The 24,918-nt window shown below is 36.4% G+C and overlaps 4 protein-coding genes across 4 annotated transcripts; 1 reads left to right on the plus strand and 3 right to left on the minus strand.

Moving 5' to 3' along the window:
* Positions 1 to 1,150: 1,150 nt before the first annotated feature.
* Positions 1,151 to 10,406, minus strand: LOC141821644 (agamous-like MADS-box protein MADS1). The gene is given in 10 exon segments (XM_074709012.1): positions 1,151 to 1,298; positions 1,438 to 1,613; positions 1,823 to 1,864; positions 1,958 to 2,013; positions 2,016 to 2,167; positions 2,253 to 2,314; positions 7,427 to 7,508; positions 9,831 to 10,059; positions 10,173 to 10,248; positions 10,357 to 10,406. Coding segments are annotated over 8 exon segments (756 nt in total). The 5' UTR covers positions 10,013 to 10,059; positions 10,173 to 10,248; positions 10,357 to 10,406; the 3' UTR covers positions 1,151 to 1,294.
* A 2,599-nt stretch (positions 10,407 to 13,005) lies between these two features.
* Positions 13,006 to 14,498, plus strand: LOC141828553 (pectinesterase QRT1-like). Its single transcript, XM_074716036.1, has 5 exons — positions 13,006 to 13,322; positions 13,395 to 13,587; positions 13,664 to 13,870; positions 13,942 to 14,177; positions 14,351 to 14,498. Exons 1-5 carry the CDS (start codon positions 13,006 to 13,008, stop codon positions 14,496 to 14,498), a joined length of 1,101 nt encoding a protein of 366 aa, XP_074572137.1.
* Positions 14,499 to 14,634: 136 nt separating this feature from the next.
* LOC141847234 (protein GRAVITROPIC IN THE LIGHT 1-like) lies at positions 14,635 to 17,588 on the minus strand. Its single transcript, XM_074735228.1, has 2 exons — positions 17,473 to 17,588; positions 14,635 to 16,172 (listed from the first exon to the last, which is right to left on the minus strand). The coding sequence occupies exon 2, from the start codon at positions 16,162 to 16,164 to the stop codon at positions 14,776 to 14,778; it is 1,389 nt and encodes a 462-aa protein (XP_074591329.1). The 5' UTR covers positions 16,165 to 16,172; positions 17,473 to 17,588; the 3' UTR covers positions 14,635 to 14,775.
* A 1,560-nt stretch (positions 17,589 to 19,148) lies between these two features.
* On the minus strand, positions 19,149 to 24,918 carry LOC141814732 (mitogen-activated protein kinase 1). The gene is made up of 6 exons (XM_074702711.1): positions 24,568 to 24,918; positions 24,273 to 24,402; positions 21,859 to 21,996; positions 21,358 to 21,690; positions 19,897 to 20,077; positions 19,149 to 19,540 (listed from the first exon to the last, which is right to left on the minus strand). Exons 1-6 carry the CDS (start codon positions 24,798 to 24,800, stop codon positions 19,368 to 19,370), a joined length of 1,188 nt encoding a protein of 395 aa, XP_074558812.1. The 5' UTR covers positions 24,801 to 24,918; the 3' UTR covers positions 19,149 to 19,367.

Here is a 24,918-nt window from a genome sequence, read left to right on the forward strand (position 1 = left end):
GACGTTCCCAAAATTGTAATTGCGCGCGCCCCTTTTTGACTGTGCTCTCCTTCAACGACAATAAATGCATTCTCCAATACAAAATAATCTTGTAATGATGCTCTATCTCTTATTTTGTTTTATTATTATTCCTCTGTCGAATATGTCAATTCCCTAGGTCCAACTCCAGCTGCACTGCAAACAAAAATATTAATATTGAGATTTTTTTTTAATCTTTTATTAAAATAAAGGATGAATTCAACCCAAAAAATTACGTAATCATTTGAATGTTAACAAAGAATGACTTATTTAATTTTGTACAAAAGTCAGCTTAATTTGTTTTGAATTGTTTATTTTCTTTTAATATTTTAGTTTTGAACTAAATGCAGTATTGAGTTTGTAAGTTAAAAAATATATTGATGAAAAAAATTACATTGTATCATTTTTATTATGTTCTGTAAATATAAAGTCAACAGAGAGCCTTGACTCAACTCAACGGTAAAGTTGTACGACCACTTTGTGGTCACTCACTCTGAGTCGCTGCTTAATTCATTTAAATTTTAAATATGTTGTAAATATAAAAAACATGAAAACAGCTCTATTAATGGCATTTTTTAGGATACGTTTATACTTTACTTGGTGATGTTATTAAAAAAAATCAACTCAATTGTTAGAGATAATTGGATATTTGGAGGATTAAATCAACTCAATTCCTGCAGCTCATTGCTGACTGCAAGCCACTGTTCATCTTCAGCTAGCACTCAGCATGTCTACTATAGGCTCTCACCCATGGTCAAGGCACTCTTCTCAAAGTGGCATGCATGAGTTGGACGACAATTAAAGTCATTTTGGTTGATAATTTATATAAGAATAAGCAGATAGATCGATCGGTATCATGGAGGAATTAATACGACGATTATAAATGCTTCTTCCCAGCATGCAATTCGCCATGCCTGGAGTCTATTTTACTGCGTATTCATTTCTTTTCCAAGATCCTTGAGCGTTTGAATTTGGCAGAGATTGTTCCAATAATTAAGACAACTTAAAGCAAAGACAGGTACAGATATATTACTTTATGACCTGAAATTTTCCTTCAGAAAAAACATATGACAGAGCAAATGAGATTTGATTTTGTTTTTCCAGCATAAAACGATACCATATTGCAGCATGATGCACTAAATTAGTCTTAATTGTGTAGGACAGTATAAATAACAGTAACAGGAGTTATTCAACACACGTACGACAAAAGTTGGAAAGGCTTATCCTTAGAAACGTGTTTTCCTTCAGCGTGATCAGAAATCCATCTTTTATCATCTCATCTGCAAGCCCAGAATAAAGTCGATGAATAATTTGATCAAACTGAATTTTGTAAGCAAAACCATTAATGCGTTTGTCATGAAAAAGCAAACCAGTTCTTGAAAGATTTAATTTGGCGATCGAGCTTAATTTGTTGCTCACCCCAGCTGAAGGGCTGTCCTTTGTTGCTGACTGTAATGTTGGTTCTGCTGCATTAAGTTCACCTCGAGGAAGTTCCTTGAATCAAATGGAGGCAATTGAGGCATCATCTCGTATTCAGCCGTTGCCGCCGTCGGCAGCAAATTCATCTGTAGGTGAACCCTCTCATTCTCAGCTATCTGTACACAGTCAATTCTTCATGAGCTTGTTGGAATCATAATCTACTGTTAAGTATGCAACAATTAATAACATTAATCATATAAGAGGAAATATTTAACATATTACTGAGTGGATGAAATAGGGCAAAGAATGCAATGCTATCTAGAACTATTTCACAAGTTGTCAAGTACTCATGCAAAAATATAAAAGAGGAGCTTAGTGGGAGTACCTTGTTCCTTAAAAACATATTGTCATTCTGCAGTTCAATCTCCTAAGTAATAAAGAGAAAGAAAAAACATAAAAATAAGAGAAGTAATAGGTAAGAAGAAATTTCACAGTCGATGTTAGGATACGCTATCCTTACTCTTCTCTGCATGTACTCAATTTCAGCAAACAGCAAGTCATTCTGAAACATGGAATCAAAGTAAGTAGAATGAACAGTGAAGTTGAAAAAGAGCTATATATTATGTACACCTTTTTAGATCTTATTTTGGTTATTCCTTTCTCCAACCTACTCTCGAGCTGCTTAAGGTCCCTTATGTTCATGGAATCAAGGGACTCGCCCATCAGATTCCTGAAAAATTAGGATTTCCTTTTAAGAAGAGCCTACTGCATGTTAACGAGGGATGTAATTTTTTTGCTTGTGATTGCAGTGATACCTGTTTGTGCTCTGTATGCTGTTGATTTGTTGTCGTAGTTTCGACGCTTCTTGCTGGTAATACTGAAAGCAGACGATGTATCAATCATTAAATGGCTAATTAACAAAAGCAAATATATATGTATGCATGTATTCCACGAAACGTTAGGTCAAGAATTGTATTATTTACTTTGCGTGTGTTTATTTTCAGATGGGTCGTTGCAACATAAGCATTTGTTTTTATTGTTCTATCTGATATAAAGATATATAGCTAGGAGAACTTTCAAATCTTTACTTGCTATATAGAAAAAGTGACCCTTGGATTTTATGGCTTTATGACACTAAAGTGTTGGGAAAATGAATGAAAATGGATTTTAAAACAAGATTCTAATGTATTTGGAAGTTTAATCACAAATTGAAAATTTTATGATATGAAAGTTGATTTATATTAAATCATAATCTTTGATATTGTAAACATACATGAATGAGAAGTTCTCTCTCACGCATACACCGTAGAGGTATAGATTCAAGATTCGGATTGCACTAAACTCAATTGATTCGTCTGTGATGTGGCTTTATGACACTAATTGAAAAAATGAATGAAAATATATTTTAAAAAAGATTCTAATGTGTTTGGGAGTTTAATCCCAAATTAAAAATTTTATGATAGGAAAGCAGATTTATATTAAATCATAATCTTTGATATTGTGAACATATATGGACAAGAAGTTCTCTCATGCATGCACTTGTAGGGGTGTAGATTCAGAACCCGGATTGCACGAAACTCAATTAATTCATTTGTGAACACTGCATATGTCGAATGTTGGAATACTGATCAGGATAAAAATTATCCAAACAGATCTCCTAACATTTTGCACTCCGATTAATTTTTCTACATGCTCAAGTATATAACGTGTACATTAATGATCAAGTCTGAAATGAATAGACATTAATAGTCGACTTGTAACCGCCTAGACCGTAACGACTAACCATTGATGGCCTGATGTTGGTATTTCAATCCGAGTGAGCAAAGGCAATGAACGACCCTTACTCGACTATTAATTGACAGATTTAATGTTACCGAGGTATCGAGCATATATAACGAGGCTCCAACCTCAAGCATAAAGTAGTGAATATCAAGTAGACCTACATGAAACTTTTTGCTTTCCCGGTGATAACATCTAGGTACAATTTTCATTTGTCACTACAACTTATGCTTAATTGTAAATGTGGTTGAGTTTTTATATTTTGGGAAACAGACATCCAACAAAACCTTCAAGCATCCTTGGATGTAACAAATCTATTTTATAGAAATTGTATTTAATACAAGTCCTGACAATGCTCTGCACACCTCTATCGATCGACTTGTTCGCGGCACTCGACATCTCAGACACTTGATCAACTCGGCCCACTTGACAACTCAGTTACTCAATCAGCTCAGCCCACTTGACACCCAACAACTTAATCACTCAATTAACTTGGTCTACTCGACACTTGATGACTCGACAGCTCGACTTACTCAACACTCAGAGGCTTGGGCACTTAGTAGACTCAGGTACTCAACAACTCAACCTTCCTAAATAGCTTAGCTTTCTTAGCTTGACAACCTTAAATTAGCACGTCAAAGTCATCTTGATAAATTAAATAAATTAAATTTTAAAAATTAATAATTTAAATTTTATAATTTTATTATTTCCCATAAATCTCTCCTACTAAAGTTCTTGTTAAAAATTCTTTTGAAAACTCATTACTTTTAAAGACTTCAACTTGTTCAACATGAAAATAATAATAATAATAAGTTGAACATATTTATGTTTGAGAAAGTAAATAAACTAGTTTGACCACTAAAAAGTTTAACTTAGTAATATCTATAAATGAAGCTCTTGAGTAAATGATGAGTAAACTTGTTTGGTATATCTATAAACTTATTATTTTAGCACATTGTGCACATACACAGATATTATTGTGCAGATTTATAAATTAAATATATGTGCAGATATATTATTGTTTGGTAGATTATTGCTTATGAAGAAATATATGTGCAGATATTATTGTCATCTTAATTTATTTTTTAATTATTATCTATTGAAACTATGATTAGTACTAGAGGTGTTCTGTCTACCCTAACTTAAAAAAAAAAATTATGGTGAAGGATCATATTAGAGTTTCCTTGCTCATTATCAAGCTCAATTATATTAGATCTAGTCACAAGTATTCATACATGAGCTCGAAATTACACCATGAATTTTATGTAGTTAGTTCATAATTTATGGAGCTATTATATAACTAATTGTAGCCAAACAAATAATGATTTAATTACAAATTTAACTAACATGTATTAATGCAACAAAACTCAATCAATTTTGTACTTTATGTATATAATTAGTCATGAAAACTAAATCTATTCTACTTATGTATAGATACTTGAAACTTAAGTTGCTAATAATGCCTAAAGCTCAAATCCTATAGAAATACTATAAATTATATATCAAATGTGTAAACAAGCTAGCAACTTCAATCGAACTGGAAGAAATACAAATTTTATAAGACCGAATTGAAAAAGATATTACTTTGTAAGCAACGCTATATATATATAGTGAACAAATGTTAGGGTTGTTATTAAAAATTCTTTGAGGTTATGTAGAAATTATTTATAAATTTAATTCATAAATAACAACCATTATCTACTCATAACATTATTTGAGATTCTTATCAAGTTGAGCTCACTTAGTTTTTATGCAATCAAATTAAATAACAGTGTGGGAATTATTAAGTTATTAGAGTTATTAGTCATATATATCATGGATTTAATTCTATTTTAGATATTTTAGTTATAGGATATTAATTATGTTAAGTTAGTTCATCACATGAATGAGTTATTACCTAAATATTATAGAATACAAACCCAGATCATTTTCATACAATGACACTATAAGTAGTAAATCCATATTCAAAAAATGTGTGAAATTATGTTAGCTGTGTAAGGTATTTTCAAATGCTGCTTGATCTTGGTCTTTAAGTATTGTTGTAAGTCATCAACCTATAATGACTTTGATGTATTAGACTATAATTAACCCCCTAAACATGGAGCTCAAAAAAGAAAAAACATAATGCCACTTGTGAATTACATAGATAAAAATTCATTTCACTCTCCTTAATACTCTCTTTTTTTTAAACAAAATCTTAGTGTTATTAAACTCATCATTTTATCCCTAAATCATTTACATCGTTAGACATGTGGTATCATTGTATTAGATTTGAAGATCTCTATCATATCATTATTGGATTGAATAAATTAGCATTCTCATATTGTCAGGGTCAAATGACATTATCAATATTAAAACTTTAGAGGGATACTTTGATATCTATAAACTTTATGAGCATTTTAAAAATGAAAGTGAACTTTGGGAAGTGAAATAAAATTTCTCTTGATCTGTATTGTTCTCGACAATTAATCCCTCCAAGTTAGTGGGGCTATTATGAAGAATGTTGTAACAAATCGTTTGACACCGTGAATAGAGGCTTACAAAGTCTCTTTTGATTATTTGGCCTTAACCTATGACATTTTGCCTGAGAACGTGAAAATAAAATTCTGTTTGCTTGATATATCTTGATTCAATTCTAGAGACAAGGTGTTTTAATTCCTAGGATATATATTTGAGTTTGTTAATCAATTGACTTCTGTTGTTGTTTGTTGATGAAGCTAACTTCATAGATGTATTGAAAATTCATAACGCGATCAATTAGGAGATTATAAAAGAGAATTTTTTTTGTCTATACATGGAAGTGATGGTTAGGGTTTAAGCTAGTCCTAAAGGTTTTTACAAGCCAACATAGAACTTCAACCCTATAATTAAAACCTTGTGTTAACAATAAGAAGACTAGATCAATCCATTCTATCTACTCTAGTTAAATTTACTCTGTCCACAGACTCTTTTATATTGTTTTGTTAGTACTTTGGAATTATTAAATTGGTTTAGTTGCTCCATCTCCCTTCCGTATCATGCTCCTTTATTGTTTACATTGTTCTAAAAGTAGATTTAGCTTCTTCTCATTCAATGCAAGTTCTTCAATTAGCCAATCTGATATCTTTCAAAATTTTCACTTCAACAACGCATTGTGATCATTATCAATAAACTGGTTGAATAAAATAATACAGAAAGTAATACTGGGATGAGAAATCTCCCATGTGTAAGCTTGTTGACAAACAGGTTACAAAATACATAGTTCCTTTTGTGTTACAGTTTCAATCTCCGAATAAAATGGTATAGTTATGATTTTGCAACATTTAGATTATGACACACTGAAAATGTGCTGATATTACTTCAGAAAATTTTACTCACTTAATACTTTTTACTTAATTTAGATTATTAATATTAGATAATATATTGAATTAAAATTTTATTAGCTATATACTATAGTGAGATTTAATCGTTTAAATGTTTTAAGGTGTATTCACATGAATTTAAATAAAATTTATTCATTTTTTTTAACTTTTATTGAAATTATATTAATTAGATAGCTGAATTAAAAACCATATTTACTATTTTTTATTTCAATGTACATAAGAAGCGCTTATGCAAGTTTTACTTCCATCATCTTATTTAACTTAATTTATTAAAAATAAGATCACTACATGTTCAATTAATTTTTTTTAAAAATAAATTTTATTTTAAATTTTTTGATATGGGTTAGTTCAGTATAATATTCATTGGCACAATTGACATGCATTACACAGGTGAAATTAGTGGTGTCATGCCGATCAATTCAATATTGAATTTCATTTACTTGGATTATGATCTATGGTACTTTGGATTATGGTTTTTATCGGATAAAATAAATTAAGAAGATAAACTAGTAAATTTCATTTGTCTTAGTTGTGAAACTTCTACTGAAACATATATGACAACCAGATATAATTATCTCTATTATATGAATATCATATTGTTATCTTAATGTATATAAATTGTTGGAATCACATATATGATACCTTTTCTTACTGTCATTAGACTGTATCAAATTTGTGCATCAACTTCAAATATGAATATATCAAGCAAAGCATATCAATGAATATGCTTCATTTTGTTCTAAAAATTCCATATAGATTTTTTGATTATGGGCATTTTAGATTTTTTGTTAGCGAGAACACTGATGCAAGTTTATTAAGTAACGCGGCCGGACAAAGAAATAGATTACCTGAGCATTAGCTTCTGAAACAAATCCATTGTTGGTGGTCTCATTACATGCTTTCTTGTACCTCTCGATAGTTGCTTTGACACTGCAATAGAACAAAGTTTTATGCTTACATAAATAAATATTTAAGTTGCAAGTTATTTTGGGTGAGCAATTTAAGATTTTAAGGTAGTTTAGCTTAATCATTATCATAAACAATGAAAATTTTATAGCTTTCTAAAATCAAAATGTCAACAACGAAAATCTAATAAAAAAAGTAAATAGTTTCTCATGAAAAAAATTAAACTCTACTCATAATTAATCCCATTTCCCAAAATCATCTCTTAAAAAGATATCAATGATTCTGTATCCAAATGAGATAAAATTATGATATTGTAGAGAAACCACTAACTGCAGCTAGCGAATAATTTCAGATGCAATATATGGAGCTCAATTCTATGAACCATCTAAAAATCTGAGTAATATAATTTGAGTATTAGTGCTGAATGTAAACCCTAAAAAATCATAATTTCAAACATGTAAATCAATAGCCAACGTAGGTTAGTGTATGACACTTTGATGGCAAAAAGAAACAAACTGGAGTCAGCCATTCCTTCAACACAGTGGATTCATGATCATAAATCATACTAATGATCAAGAAAATCACACTAAGTAGCCATCATTAACGATATAAATGTATTCTGAGCGCAGTGATTATGAGGCATGCAAACTTGTAACTTGCAGTGTGATAAAATATGTTAACACAGCAGATGGAAGTACTCCACATCCTTGAACTTCTATATAGAAAATCTAAGCAAGCTATCAAGAGTTGAAAGGTATACATGCAATGGCAAGATCTCCAGCTATCTGTATACAGTTTAATATCTCATGTGCAACAAGCTGAACAACAATAAAAAGCCACAAAGTGGAGACGAGAGACAACAAGGATGTCAAATCTGGATTTTCAGATATCTTTTCAAGTAAGGGCACAAAGTTGTAAGGCTCTGAATAAAGCCACAAGGCTGAATGTCTCATGGGCAACAGAGCTGTGCAATCCACAAGATTCTCTAACACAGTCACGAGGCCGGGCATCAATCTCCAAAATGTCTTGTCGTATTAAATACGAAAATAATTAAGTAATACTATGTAAAATTTCAACTCATGGACTATCTTTTTTATCATAAAGTGACAAAACAGAGTTTCGATCGCGCCAAATGCAGAGGCAGGAAAGGAGGGAAGGTTAGTTCCAAGTGTTAATTGATAAAGCAGGAGCAGACGACTGTGGTGCGCCTATTTCCGAGGCCTCTTATTGTCTCCTGTCCTCACGCTGATCTTTGCTCCAACCTTAGTTTCCTCGAGGATGCCATTGGTCCTCTCTGCCACGGTGGCACTCGATCCCACGCATGATTGGCCATCTTCCCTCTGCCGAGCTGCCATGGCTACCGTCCCTTTACCCCTGGTGCAATTACCCCGATGCCTTCTTTTACCCGCACACTCTCTCTGCGGGGTTCTTGCGGTCGCTGCTCCTCGCCCTTCCTTCTGCTGATGCTTCTTCCAACCTTGGCTCGCTTTTTATACTCCCTATGCAAAGCCAACGCGCAGTACGTTCACCCCATTGGCTCCTCAGTCTTCTGCGCCAATTCCGTACTGCACTACTCTCTGCTTGCCCAGTTGCATAATTAAGTAGTATTGATTTATTATAGAAAACAATTAGAAGAGGAACCATAGGTCACTCGTGAGGATTAACAGTTGTAATGTAAACAGAGCGAGTTCTGACGTCTGTGAGAGCTCCCTGGTCCTTCTCTTCTAAGGAACGAACTAATGAGAGCGTGACAGCTCTCGGCGTCCACCTTTTCTTTGCTCATGGAGTTAGGAGGAGGAGGAGCAGCAAGCAACAACAGGAATAAAGAAGGAGAAAGAGAGGAAATGGCAAAGTTTGCATGATCAAGCAAAAAAGGTGGGTGGAACGGAGGAGGCGATACTATTACTAATACAAAACACAAGTCACTCATCCAATAACAAAGACTCGACCTTTCTACTGTTCCTACTCTACCTGATCAAAGTTAACTGTTGTAGCTTCTCCTCCCTCCGGGCTCCGTGGATCCATTCTTCCGCCCATCAAAGCATTCGAAGGGGAAGCAAGAGACAAAACTTTCATGTAGAGAAAGATCACCAAATTTGGAGCGATCTATATAAACATGGCCTTCATCCTGCAAGATCTAACACTAACCAGTGCAGATCTCAGCTCCAGAAACCAAAACCAGAAAAAGAACTAAAGTTCCAACCAAGTAAAAAAGATGCTTTAATTGAACCTACGGCCGGATATAGGGGGTGAGAAATATCTAAATGCTGCGCAAGTTTGTTGTCTAACTATTTGTCGAATTGCTTGAGAGAATTAAAACTAAACCAGTGAAAGGGGATCCGTCACCTGTTGGTGGCGTATTCGTAGAGGCGGCCTCGGCTGGAGAAGACGACGAGGGCAACCTCAGCGTCACACAGGACTGACAATTCATAGGCCTTCTTGAGCAGGCCGTTTCGCCGTTTGCAGAAGGTGACCTGCCTGTTGGTCGTGTTCTCAATCCGCTTTATCTCGATCTTCCCACGGCCCATCTTCGCCGCTGCCGCCGTTGCCGGTGGTGGCTCCAGGTTGCCGACCTCTAGCAAATTACAAAGAACAAAAACCAATAAAAAAGAAAAAAAAACGCAAGCATGTATTAGATTGGAGAGAACAAATTTGATATATGATGCCAAAATTTGTTCTTTTTCTTACGGGAGAAGCCCTGGAGGAGGAGGAAAGTCGTGGGCGACAGAAATAAGAAATCTTGAGGAGAAAAGATAAACGGAAACTGCAACAAGAAGTTTTCCAGATATCCTTAATCTTCTTGGCCTGAAGAATAAAGGAAATGAATTTACAGGGCTTGCAAAACTTGTTAACCTTCTCCACTTTTTCTCACCTCACTGATCTCTTTTTTCTCAATCGATGGTCCAACGCAAACACTTAGAGTGCCCAGGCCAGCAAATGAATGAGGATTGGCAATGCAATTAAGTGCGGCATCCATTGCCATCAGCATCAGCTTTCATGGGCAGCATCATGAGAGAGAAAGAGGAAAGGGACATGGAAAGAAAGAGTAGTCCAATTAATGGAGGGGAAGTGCTGTGACTGAGACTTTGGCATGGGTTGCACTCAAAAAATATGGTGTAGATGAAGGAGAGCAAGCCATAGAGGGGGGACTCCATTGTCCTTTTCCTTCTTTCTTAGTCACTTGGTTTAAATCTTTCTTTGTTTTTTCCTTTCAATATTCCTCTGACCTCATCTCGCTATCATGCACCCAAGATTGTAACGTCTCATCTTTGGCTGGGAGAAAATTAACCTTCAAGAACTCTACATATACTGAGCCTCTTCCTTAATCCTCTTCCATGATCTTCTTCCCTACTTCATCTACTTTCCTACGATTAGTGAAGAAGTCGAATTTGCTTCACTTAATTATAGTGAAAAATATGGTAACTTGAGGATTAATGCAAGGGTAGATGGATGGATGGATGAATGAATGAATGAAGTGAGTAGAGACTAAGTTTGGAAGACGCAATGTGGTTTGTTCATATTAGAGAAATTTGATGGTGTCATTGTCATGATTTAAAGGTGTCCCTTGTGAATGCCATTTATATCATTCCATGTGCCTGCAATGCCTTCAAAACCTATCCCACTTCCAACAATTGTACAAACATAGGAAGTCATAATTCTAGTTATTGTGGCCGTCATATGCATATGTTGTTGTTGCTTGGCCTTCCATTTAATGTCTAGATCGTTTTAATCTAATTAATGCAGTAGTGATGCATTATTGGTGCCTGACTTAATTTTGTTTTATTTCTAAATTGTTTTTTGAGATGCCTTTGAGATTGATGGAACTACTGAACTTTGTTCTTTATAAAAGAAACAAATGAGCCCAACTTTCTTCATCTTTTTTGAAAAGATCGAGAAAATATATATGCACATGTAACTTGCTACCGAGGAAGGGACTTGGTGAAGAATTGTTTTTCTAGAAAAATTAATTGACAGATATATTTATATTTGGTAGACAAATTTACTTTAATTAATGAAGAAATTTCAGTTACAGTTAGGGAAATTTTATTTTGAAATTATGAAACATCCCCATTTTGCTTAATAAATAAAGATGATTTTTACGTATTTGATTTAAATAGAAGTAATATAAAACTATTGTTAACCATGAAATACTTTGAAAAAATATGGAGTAACAAAATTATGTGAAAAATATAGATATATATACAATTGCATATTGTGACCTAGCTAGGTTCACCAATCATATGCCCATATACTTGGACTATAATAGTAGGAAATGTATAGACTTAAAAAATATGTATATAATTAAAGAAAATACATTACTAAATGTTTATTCATAGGTTTATGCTTTGGCATATGTTTCATATGACTGATCAGTCAGAGTTCTATGAATTTTTTGCTTAGGGTGTAAATTTTGATAATTAATTAGTTATTACTTTAGCAGTTGGAATTGGGTTTGTCATCTCAATATAACCGTGCAGACAAACTAGTAATAGCACATTGAGCGTAATAGGTTTAGTTATGTCAAATAAACCCTGTGTGTGTGTGTGGTAAAATATACAATACTTATTTAAACAATTTTCAATATGATTCTATATGATGATAATTAAAGTTGCGATGAATTTCTCATAGATGAAATGATTTAAAATCTAGGTGATGCATGCCTTGTGGAACATTGTAGGGACCGTGAAAGTCTAAGAAGCTTGTATTGAAGAGGATTTGGCTTCTCTGAATAATTTTAATCTCTAAGAAGCATATGGCGTTAAGGGTTTTATTTTACTACTCTTCTTTAGTACTGTATTAAAAACAAGTCTACGGAGAATTGAGAAATTTTTTTATCCTATGGAAGTAGATGAAAAGATTTCGTGTTATGTGACGTTATGGTGGTGATTATTCCACATTCTAGATGCATCATTTTAGATTACAATTGTGTGATTTAAGTTGATATATTCTAATAAATAGTGTTAATATGATCTTTTCAAGGAGCATTAGACGACCATAGGATTCTAACATTGTTTACTCTAAAGCATGCAAGAAAAAGGGAAGGGGTGAATGAAAGAGAGAAAAAAAGCTGAGAAGAGAAGGGGAAGTAGTTGTTTACTTCACTAATGGAGTACGGAAAAAGGGAAAGGAGAGGGTAGAAAGAGATTTAGTAGGGTTGACCCATGCAACACCTGATGAAAATCTCCCACCTAAATGGTAGAATTTACTTTAATAAGTCAACAGAGTTTGATATAAACACATTTTTCAGAACTACGTTGGATATGAACCTAACTGTGCTGCAGTGCTGGTGCCTTGTTTTCTCATCTAACACCTAATTTTTTTGTTAAAGCAATGCGAGGCCAGAAAGGAGTATATACAAACGACTAATGTTCTTCAAGTTAGGTGTTGATGGAGGAAGGTGCAAGTGCAACAAGAGAATGAGAGGTTGACATATCTCGCAACAAGTCATTGCATATGCATAAATATTGGTCTAAGTTGCTGCATGCTTGATTGTGATCAACTACTTTAATTGATCCAAGTCATGCCGCTCTCGTCTCTCAATAATCTCTTCACGGTATCTTGTTGCCTGGTTCTTCTTCTCGGACATGCAACCATTTGTCAGGGATCGCCATCGCCGCGGGTCTTTCGTGGACGGCGGAGATACATTTCATGGGCTGATTTGAACGTGAGAAACCACTCGAGGTACTATTCGGATGCCAAATATCGGATCTCCGGCAGAGTCATTTGGGTCTCCAAGGACGGCTCAGGCGATTCAAAGACCGTGCAAGGGGCAGTCGACATGGTCCCAGACGGTAACAATAACAGAGTTAGGATTCTCGTAAGTCCGGGCGTTTACAGGTGATTCAATATCTAGCTAGTCTGATTAACTTTCTTGGCATTTTAAGGATAACTATGTTCATAATTTCACAGGGAGAAGGTAGTAGTTCCTGAGACAAAGCCTTACATTTCATTCATAGGGAAGGGTAGCTCAGAAACAGTAGTGATCACCTATCATTTAAGAGCAGCGGATCGGTATTCCGACGGCCAAGCTGTCGGAACCTACGACTCTGCTTCAGTCGCCATAGAATCGGACTTCTTCTGTGCAAATGGAATTACTTTTCAGGTAATAAAGTTAATCACACATAATTCGTTCATCCTTGCGCTATTCCATTGATTGCTCGAACGCGATGGGATAATAGAACACAGCTCCAGCTGCGAAACCAGGGGAAGAGGGAGGGCAAGCAGTGGCACTGAGACTGACAGGAGACAGAGCCATGTTATACCGTTGCAGGATATTGGGATCTCAGGACACCCTCTTCGACCACCTCGGCCGGCATTATTTCTTCCAGTGCTTCATCCAAGGTTCCATCGACATCATCTTTGGCAGTGCCAGATCCTTGTATCAGGTAAAGAAACAAAGCAGATCTCCATGGTGAGGGATTAAGCAGAGGATATCTTAAAAGTTGTTTTGCAGCAGAGTTGCAGCCTTCGCTCGATTGCAGAAAGCTATGGAGCAGTGGCGGCATCGCAGAGGAACTCCCCATCCGATAATTACGGCTTCTCCTTCGTCGACTGCAAGCTGAGTGGGACAGGGAAGGTGTATCTGGGAAGAGCATGGGGGAGATACGCGACGGTGGTGTACTCCAATTGCCAATTGGAGGGCATCGTGCTGCCTGAAGCGTGGAGCGACTGGGGAGACGCATCACGAAGAAGGTATGCATGCATGGATTGATTTATTGTGAATCCAGTAATCAGAACTATTATATTCTTTTTTATTTCAACTTAAATGGGTAATAATTTCACATATAATATGAGTAATATACCAGTGGAGACTCGATGAATCAATGAGTAGTGTAATCGCTTTGTTGTTTGATTAATCATTGCAGGACAGTGTTCTTCGGGCAATTCAACTGCAAGGGAGAAGGTGCTGAGTTGGGAGAGAAGGTGGGCTGGGCAAGATCACTCAGCTACGTGGAAGCGAAGTCGTTTCTTGACAGGGGATACATCGATGGGGAGCAATGGCTGGATCTTTAATCGTCCATGAGCCTCTATATGCTTGTTTAATTTATTATCTAAAATTTATTTATGATCTTAAGAATTATATGAGCAGAGCCTTTATTTCTTGGTTTTTGTACTCTTAATGGAGATATGGAAAACCTTTTATAGACCCTCCAAATTTAAATAATTAGATACCCATTACAAAACAAGATCGTTAGATCCTCGTACCCACAGCTAAGCGTAACTAACACCTACTGCTACATTTGAACATGGTTGTTGAGGGAGGGCTTTCCATGTCTTTCACCTGATGGCATTATGAACATGGATCCGCAGGTGAGAGGAAGACCTTGCATTGAATCAGCATCGAGCACACCTTGAACCCAGGAACTACAGTGAACCCAACCATGGTGGGTCTACGACCGTCATTGTCGTCCACTACGCTCTCCATGTACACCTCGGAGAACCGGTTGCCTCGCTGAACTTGGAAGATGTGGCGGTCGGAGTCTTGCTTGAACGAGAAGAACAAGCAGTGGAGGAGCCACACTCGCCTTGCCATCTCGACAAAATGTGAGAAGAATACTGAGTTTGGGAAGCCCTGCCCGGAGCTCAGCACTGCCCTGTGATCAAGATTGCCAAAGAACGATTCTTCCATCTTGGGATGCACAAGTTCCAGATACTTAGCCTTGAAGAAGCTTGCGATTGCTGAGTGTTGACTGAGAGTCTTGATTTGTTCGACATACCTCAGCTGGTTGAATTCTTGGAAGAACTCGTGTGAACTCCACTGTAGCCTGTCTTCCGAGGCATCAAGATTGAAATTTTTGGTGTGGAAGTTGGAGAACATCTTACTACACACATACGACTCATACGCAAATATCCTATGACCAGGCTTCCTCCACCCAAACACATCAGGTTGGATTGTAATTGCAGCAGCATTAAGATCCCAACCAACTGACTCCATTTCATTCTCCATCAATTTGACAAAAGTTCTAATGGATTTAAAGGCGCACCGAAGAATGGTGAGGAAATGGGTGGGGTTTAAGCCAGAGGGATGCAGATCATCCAAGGCTGAAATTGAGCGACCAGGATGGAGCTTCAAGTCCAAAGCTCGATTATTTTTCTCTACCTCAAGGAGCTCAGCCTGTAGTGAGAACCTCTCAGAATCCTTGAGCTTGAGGTCAGCCTTCAACTTGTCTATTGTGATCCGATAGGTCTTGATTAGATTGTGCTTCTCTTTGATTTGAGCAGCAACGGCTATGTTAGGGTCACAAGCAAGATGCGGGATGACCAAGCGGTTCTTGCAGTAAGCCTGCTTGAGCTCTGAGACTCGTTTAAATTCAGCAACAATTGCTAAATCCGAAGACTGTATCATGTCAGGATTATATGGAGACTCTGATAATTGGAGCTGGGCATAGAAAGCTTTGACCACAGAAATGCTCGCGAAAAGGTTTGCTAGGAGGGACTCCATGGAGTCTTTCTCCTTCAAAAAGAGACTTTCATGCTGCTTCTCATGTTTGTCTTTGCAGAAACCATTAGCTTGTGCAAGGATGGACTTACCACTGAAGTTCTGAGACAGCTTAATCTTGTGGATTGAATAAGCATCCTCATCAGGAGTAGAGCAAGCACAACCAGCAGAACTTGCAGAAGGGCGGCGGAGATGGAGGATCTTGCTGAAGGTCCAAGGCTCCGGTCTATAGGATTCCATGCCTATTCCTGTTGCAGATTGGAAAGAAATTCCACTAGAATTAGACTCAAAGATGGCCAGCAAGAAAACAAAGTGTACTACTTTAGGTAGAGCTTTTCTCCAACTTTAAAGAGAATATACACACAAAACAGGAGGAAAGCCAAGTAAATGGCTAAAAGAAAGAGAAAGAAAGAACAATGACATCTTCGAATCATAAAAAGGCAAAAAGATCAGAGAGTTTCTTTGGTACATTGGATTCCTCTATTTGATTTGGAACAATAACACTTAGCATGTCTCCCCCACTGTGGGTAGCCGAATCTTTAAAGGGCAGCATAGCTTTGGCTTACGCTTAATTAGGTGGAAGAAAATAGAAAAGTAGAAGATAAGTTAAAAATCGAAGGCGACACTCATATGTCTGGATGATTAAACCCAGACCACGGTTCCCAGAAATGACATATTCTTATTCCAAGAGTATACAGTGAGCTCATGGATCAGCGGAATTGTTCTTCTTAATTTCAACCATCAAGATAGATGTGATCCTAAAAGCCCTCTTAAAATATATGATAGAAGAGACACAAGAATAAAAAGGCAAAGCCCCACAAGTTTGCCTTTTTATGAAGATCAAAAAACACTCAAGAATAGGCCATCAGTCCAATTCAGCGGATAATGACAGAATCAAAACAAAGTTAGAATTATAACAAAACCAACCAATTTATGTGTCAAAGATTAGACAAAATTTAGTGGAGACAAATCATCATGCTTTTTGAAGAAAGAAGACAATTTACGTGATCGAAAACATTGATGGCAAAGCAGCTCCACTTTCAAAGCAAAAAAGTTGCAAACTTTGTAGTTTACTGAAAACCTAAATTCTGCACCTTAGTCGATTTTCCCCCCAGAGAATCAACTTGCGCTTACTGTTTATGAGATGCCATTCCATGCGAAAGCACAGAAGAAGCATTCCCACTAAGAATCTAAGATCCCACCCACTGCAACACTATATAGGTAAAACCAGAAGTTACATCTCTTTGTTTCCCCATTGAACAAATGAACAAATATACTTAAAATTATCACCATTAAACGGAAGCAGATGATCGATTTAATAATTGCATATCCACTTCCCCTCTCTCTTTCTTGAGCTCATAATACTTCCGTAAAGAAACAAACGACCACAACATAAATGCAATGCAGAGAAGTCGGCAGGAGCGCGTATGTATTAATGAACAGTTTAGAGCATAAGGGGGTTCATATATGGCAGCAAGAAGATGCAACATCTCTTCTTTTTTCAAACGTTAAAATAGAGTAAAGAGGGGAGTTCAGTTGAATCTTTACCGATTCCTGTCCAAGAGCGAGCTTCTCTTGGGATCAAGGAGAAATCGAGTTAAAAGGGTTTATCCGAAGTCAATACATAGAAGAGGCACCACGATGAGCTGTATTTTCCTCCATCGTGTCCATCCATCGAGCGATCATCGGAAAGGCGGGACCTTGTGCACATACCCGTGCATTCGCCGGCCACCCACTGGCGAGGGCGGAAATAGCGACCGCGGAGACCCCAAGCTGGAATATTTCGAGGAGATTCCACCTTCCTCTTTGTGTCTCCGATGGAATCCGTACTCGCTTGACCTCGGAAAGAGGATAAAGATATCGATTAGAGAGACGAAGGAAAGGAAGAGGAAGGCGGGAAGTGAAGTGAACGGAGTTGGCAGAGCAAGCAAGCGATTGCGCATTGGGAGACGATAAAAAAGGTCTTGGGTTTTGGTCTAAACTACCCAAAATACCCCGGACTGTGTATCAATGTATGGGTTTATGGTGAGGGTAGAAAAGGAATATGCTCGGTACAAGGCTGAAGGAGCACAGTATCTTCCAGCTACATCTCAGGTGGGATTTTTTGTCGTCTGGGATTTAATTTAGAGTAGCGAGGTTTTCTCTTTAAATATTTGTTGATGATTAAAAGGATGTTATTTCTCGTGGAGGAATAATTGGGAGATATTTGATTTTGTTTACTTACTGCAGGGATTTTTTGGATGCACGACAAGCGTACAAACTTGACTCAGACCACGCGTTCCATTTTTACAAAAAAAACGCACCTCTATTTCGGGTTTTATTGTGTAAAAACGCATTATTTTTTGTTTTCTCAAATCATTCATCTTCTTCCACAGTTTATTTTCTAATTATTTTAAGGTTAAAACTTTATATATTGTGAAAAAATGTACTAGTCAGTAAGAGAGAGGTATATTTCGAATTTTTTTACTTAAAATAGACAGAGTATCATAGATAAATTGACTAAGCATCTATCTAACCACCACAATGTCCGATTTAAAATAAAAGGAAGAAAAGTCTAATCTGGCATAGATTCTCAGGTAGATTTTGTTTGAACACGTAAGCATTACTCTTTTCGTGGCTACCATGTAGGCTTTTGTGTGTGTTTGCAACAGTATCTCTTTGTGTGCCTTTTAAGTGACAAAGAAGGCAAGCCAATAATTAATTTCTTGCGAGGGAAACCAAAGTCGTATTGCAAGTGGAAATGAATTCACACTTGAAAGATTTCAATTAAATGGACCAGAATCCGCTCACGATGGAAGAAAAAGTAGGTAAATTGCCTAAAGCCTAGTTAGATTGGCTTCTACCGGTTCCATTAATGTTTGCTCGCACGCGCTCTGTCACGTGCCTCCCCGACCTCTCCAATCTCCATGGGGTCCAGTCTCCACCGACGTCACAATCTCGGTGGGCCCCGTGCCAAAAAAAAAATGCAGATCTAAGAAATGCTCCACGTCAGACTATGGCCACTACTCAACGCTAGGTCCCGTAGACTGCGGCAACGCGAGCAAAATGAACACAAAAAATACACAAGTGTGAAGTAAAGAGGCTGCAATCAGCAACTTTAAGTCTTTTGCAGTAGAATTATCATGCCTTGAATAACATCAACAAAGTCTTTTCCATTGGAATTAGAACCCAAAAAATACACCACTTTCTTTATTTTTGTCAACGAACTTACCGTGCAAACCATGTGACAACTGACAAGTGAATTCAATTAATCAGAGGCTTCCGTAGTACAACCACCCCCAGAATCAACCAGTTCCAGCGTTATGGAGATACAGATGGCAAGTAGCACTACCTGGCACTAAGTATATACACTGAGAAATCAGAGATAGTGCCATACAATACAAATAACTTCGTTTACACAGACTAAAAGTTCAATGCACTGATAAAGAGGACTTGGATCGTATTCATTGCTGATACTCGGGGTTGAATGCAAGGGCCTCACGGTAGATGAGCTCTTTCATCTGTTCTTCAGAAAGCGCATGCTGCTCAAAGTCGAAACTGAAGGGCATCATGCACACTGGTTCATCGCTGCTGTCGTGCAAAGATGCTAGGTAAGGGTGTGATAGAGCTTCTTCAACTGCCAATAGTAAATAAAAGTCAACAATCAACTTTCAATGTTCAAACAATAGATTGCGAAATTTCTCTGAGTGAGGTGTAGCCAACATATGTTCAAACAACATTCTGTATTAAACTTCCAATGCATTCCCTTGGATTTCTTTTAGTTTCACGCATACAAACTAACACGAGTTCCCATTCAGAGTTGTAAAGAGATAAATCTGAATATTTGTTAGGGTCCTCATTAAACGAAGCATTGTTTTAACAATAGAAAGTGTCAAAACACAAAACTCATCCTAAATGGATAAGTTTTGAAATCATGCACAACTAAACTAAATATTTTTAAGTGAAAGAAAACAAGTAAAAGATAAAAGGTACCGGTTATTCTCTTCCTAGGATCAAATGTTAGCATCTTTTCAACGAGATCAATAGCTGTACGATTAACATGTGGAAATTTTTCAGGCAACGACTGTTTTGGATGACGAGGAAGTTGACTTATGTATCTTCTTGCATTCTCATTCAGGAAATCCAATTCGATCTCATCTGGAGTGCCAATAAGCTGCATCATGTGAGGGAATTCAAAACAAAGATCAAATGTAGATGTAAACCAGCAAACAGCATGCAATACAGCATATATTCCTCCAAAATGAAGGTAATAAACATTACAGTGATCATAAATTTTAGGATTGTCAAGGGGTGGGTCTGGCTTTGGGAAATCAATCCTAAATCCCAAAGGCCATAATTTTTTAATCCAAACCTAAAATCCAATCAAAGCTTAGGAAAAGGATCTAATTTGAGTAGGATTTTATTGGATTAAGTTTCATGCCAACAAAACCATGCTAATGATGCAAACGTAGCAAGACATATCAGATCAAAATAACTCAAAAAGTTCTTTTACAGTCATTGAACTTGGTTATATCTGATTTCATTAAAACCCTACGTATAACAAATGATAAAAAGATGAGACCAAAAAGATGGTAAGAGAAAGAAAAAGCCATAGAAACTGAAAAAACTCAAAATTTCATGTAGAGTAGGTTTGGCTTTCTAGACACTTGCATGCTGTAAATGACTGGGCTTCCATACATAGAAAGATTGAGACATTGCCAACACTAGAATACTAGTAAATCCAATTGAAGCTTTGGAGAGATTTTGCAGCAATCAAAGATGTAAAAAATTTGGAAAACAGATAACTAACTGAAGCTGAAATGGCAAGTTTAGGCAAGTGCTTAATAGAGTATAGTGAACAATAACTAATTTTCCAGATGTCAAGTGCTTGATATAGTTCATGTAAGAGTGACTTCAGTTCAAAGAACTGGAGACCTGGGTTATCAAAAATAAAAATAAAAATAAATGTAAGAGTGACTTCAAGAAACTGAGGGAAAAATAGGCACCGTTCTTCTTGTCCTATAGCTTCTATTAGCTTTTGATAATGATCAAACAGATGATTTAGTAAGATAAATACCCATCGGGTTCCATCAAAAAGCTACCAAAATCATGAGTCAATATCAATTGCGGGAGAAATTAAAAAAACTAAAAGCCTAAAATTTTCAATTTCAAGTATTGGCCACTGACACACATACATATACAAAAAAATAAAATAAACAAAATGAAAAAACCATTATTTCAAACTGTTAAGGGCCAGCAAACTACTTGAGTCCAGCTAGGAGGCTATAACAATCTTATCACACCACTGAACTCTGTGTAAGGCTGAATCGTTAATATGACAAATATAGAATGCAATGTTACTCTTTTCAATGTAAGCAAGCATGAGTTAGCTACAAAGGCTAGAAATGATTTAGAAGGTGGATCACAAACATATTTTAGGTTCAAAGATTATACCTCCATCAATAACCTTAGCTGATGCACATGATCCCTTCCAGGAAATAGAGGCTTCCGATCCATCAGTTCCATGAAGATACAACCAACAGACCAGACATCAATTGCTGCAGTATATTCTGAAGAATTCAACAACAGTTCTGGAGCTCGATACCATCTTGTAACAACATATTCTGTCATAAAATCAGTTTCCGAGGTAGTCCGAGCAAGCCCAAAGTCACAAATTTTCAGATCACAGTTGGCATTTAAGAGGAGATTGCTTGGTTTCAAATCTCTGTGAAGAACATTTGCTGAATGTATGTACTTTAGCCCCCGAAGAATCTGATAAAGGAAATACTGTAGGGAAAGAAAACAGAACAAACCATTGGACAATTTAAGCAGTCAACAATCAGTACTGTATCTGAGTTTTAATATTGATAAAACAGGTAGGTTCTTAGATAATTAGTTTTACAAATTATGGACAGTAAATATGCATATTCCAATTACATAATTAGAAACCAGAACCTGGCAATGCTCCTCAGAAAGAGCCTGATTTGAGCGAATAATTTGATGCAGATCTGTGTCCATCAACTCATAAGCAATATAGACATCATTGAATGTGTTTCGTGCAGGAGGTGGTATTATATCTCTGATTGCAACAATCTGTAATTTACATAAAAATATTACCCTGATGAAAAGATCAACTTTTTGTGAACTAATTGCTAATTCTTATTGGAGCTGATGCAACATGTCATTTAAAAAATAAAATAACATATAGGATTCTAAATAAAAGAGCCATCAGATTTTTCTGGATGCAGTTGTATGATTTTTCTGTTGTCTAACAAAACAAAGTGATTTCCTGAGCACATATATTTACTTCCCAAAGCTAATACTATTAGCAATACAGGGAAAAATCATCCCGTTCAATTTGACAGACTTAAAGCAGTTGGTTGTAAAGCATTGACATAGCATTTGAAGTTGGTAACATATTATACTACAAAGATGACACATTAATCTGTAGAAACAAGAATGAATGGCCAGGTAATGAAAATAAGATCTTCTGAAAATTTGCAAATATCAAACTTTCACTGACCAATATAGCTACAGTTATCATAAAAATATTTTGAAAATTTTCTGTTAAAAAATTAGTACAAACCAATCTTACCTAAAACATTATTGCATAGTTTGTTATCACAATTATTTGAATTTCTTCATAACATTCATCAATACTTTCTTTTTCTTATGTAAATATCATATATTCTCACAGAATTTCTAACTTATCATTCCACTCAGAAAGTCTGATTTACCAATCTGAACCATGTACTGATTCCAATTCTGTTAGTAGTCCTCTTCCGTGCATTACTTATCAACATCGAATGCCGATAAAAGGATCATTATATAGCCTGTCTAAGTGGATTTTCAAACTAAGCGTACCTTAGCTAAAATCACAGTCATTTAAGAAACTACTTCAGATTAATTTTCTAATTTTTCTTTTGTTTTAACATGTAATACACCAGCAAACAAGAGCAAAAACAGTACTTCTGTACATCAACCATGACACCTAATTATGACCTATATTTAACATTTAAAAGAAAACATAATTAAATAAATCTATTAGCTTTCGTAAGAAATAGAACTGGCATTTCACTAATTGAAATTGAAAGTTTAGATAAGAAAGAGAACAATAGGATAGATGGAGAAGGAAGAAAACAGCTTAGTTAAAATCCCATATTCCACGCTAAATTATCTTATCAAATATTAATATAAACAAATTAAAAAAGATAACTAATCAAGTAACAGATTCACTCAGGTTATTCTCTTTATTATAATACTACCCCTAAATATGGTGTAGCAGAAGACAAAATGAGGCAACTTGCAACTTCTCCATTTTCACCCTAGAGTATCTACTCAGATTAATATAAAACAAAACAAAAAAGTGTCCTTAATAAATAAAAAATTTCACTCAACTTATTTTCATTACAGTAGTGCCCCTCTTCTGCAAGTTGGTGCAAAAATGTCTTTCAAACACATCTTTCAAACAATTGAAGTAAAATATTACTGATTAATACCTTAGTACAAAATGCCAGCTCATTGTTCAGAGGTTCAGATTGTACAATCCTAAACTCAGGATAGACTCTAGAAAAGAGATGGAGGAACAGGATAGAGGCTAACCTCTTTACAATATTGAAAAGTTACTAGAAAAGGAACTCCTTCAAATATCTCCTAGCTATTAATTCTTGAGTCTGAATATTCTACACCATCTATTATGTGTTTGACCAAAATTCCCCTACCATCTATTACTTAATAATCGAACATAGTGATATCAACTGGAATTGCATTTTTTTTAAAACATACACATTGAGTGCGTCCTTTTTTGTCCAGCCAGAACAGTAAAGGGGTTGATAGGCATGGTAGGCTAGGCTGTTCATACGTGGTCAAAAGTTCACAAATCTTACTTTACAAGAACAGTTGCTTTTTCATTCTGTCAATCTGCTGATTCCTTTATCAAGCAAATCAAAAAGGGAAAAAAAATGTAAATCGGTGAACCCTTAAACACAGGCAGAGTCATCATAACTAATGGCATCGTGGTTCTGCTTGAACTTGTCCATCTTAAATCATTCAGTTATTATTTAACTAACAACTTGTACTAACGCCGCCAAGGAAAGAAACCAATAGCTAGATTTTCTTGCATAGATTTTTAGCATGTACGAGTATTCTCATTAATTTGTTAATCCTACTCGCTCAACGACAACTAAATTAAGTACTAAACTAATAATGAAAACCAAAAGTGACCAGAAATATGGGCATCTTGCATCAAACTGGCCATTTTCCAATTTATCAATTAATCTCCGAAGTTTACAAATGGAAGTTCCCAAAATATGAAAGAAACAGCATATTGGTGAAGGAAAATACGAAGGAAGCATAGCAAAGAAACTAACATTTTCATGATCCATGTGCCTGAGAAGCTTTATCTCCCGCAGAGTCCTCTTCCCGTCGATCTTGTTGTCGAACGCGTTTGCTATCTTCTTTATCGCAACCTGCTCGCCCGTCTCCGAATTCAAAGCCGAGCTATAACCCAAAAAAAAGGCAACAGGATTCAGACAGGCAAACCATGTAAAAGAGAAAAAAAAATATCTTTCCCGAAAAGCAGAATCAAGATCACCCTCACGCAGACCAATTCCGATGTATCGCCATCTCGAAGGGGAAACCCCAAAGGAGAGGGACGCAACTCACCATACGATCCCGTAGGCTCCCTTGCCGATGGGCATGATTGGGGGTTTGTACTTGGAGGTAACCTCGAAGATGTTTCCAAATATGTTGTACTGGATGAACCGGCCGCCGTGGCTGAGCGTCTCCTGGATGTTCTCAAGACCACCCTGCCCGGCGGCAGCGGCGGCCGGCTGAGGCGGAGGTTGCGCTCCCGCCTCCATCATCTCGGTGTCCGTCGGCTGAGCTCCGTCCTCCATCGCGCTCCTTCGCTAGCCCTAGAGATCGTTCTCCTTCCGATCTCCCCTTTCCCCTCGCCTGCTTTCGCTCTCCAAGCCACGATCTTTTTTTTTAGCTTTTTAATCCGCGCTTCGATTT

Source organism: Curcuma longa, chromosome 1 (genome assembly GCF_044706935.1).
Source record: "Curcuma longa cultivar G26 ecotype Majalengka, Jawa Barat chromosome 1, ITB_CL_G26_1.1, whole genome shotgun sequence".
NCBI lineage: Eukaryota > Viridiplantae > Streptophyta > Magnoliopsida > Zingiberales > Zingiberaceae > Curcuma > Curcuma longa.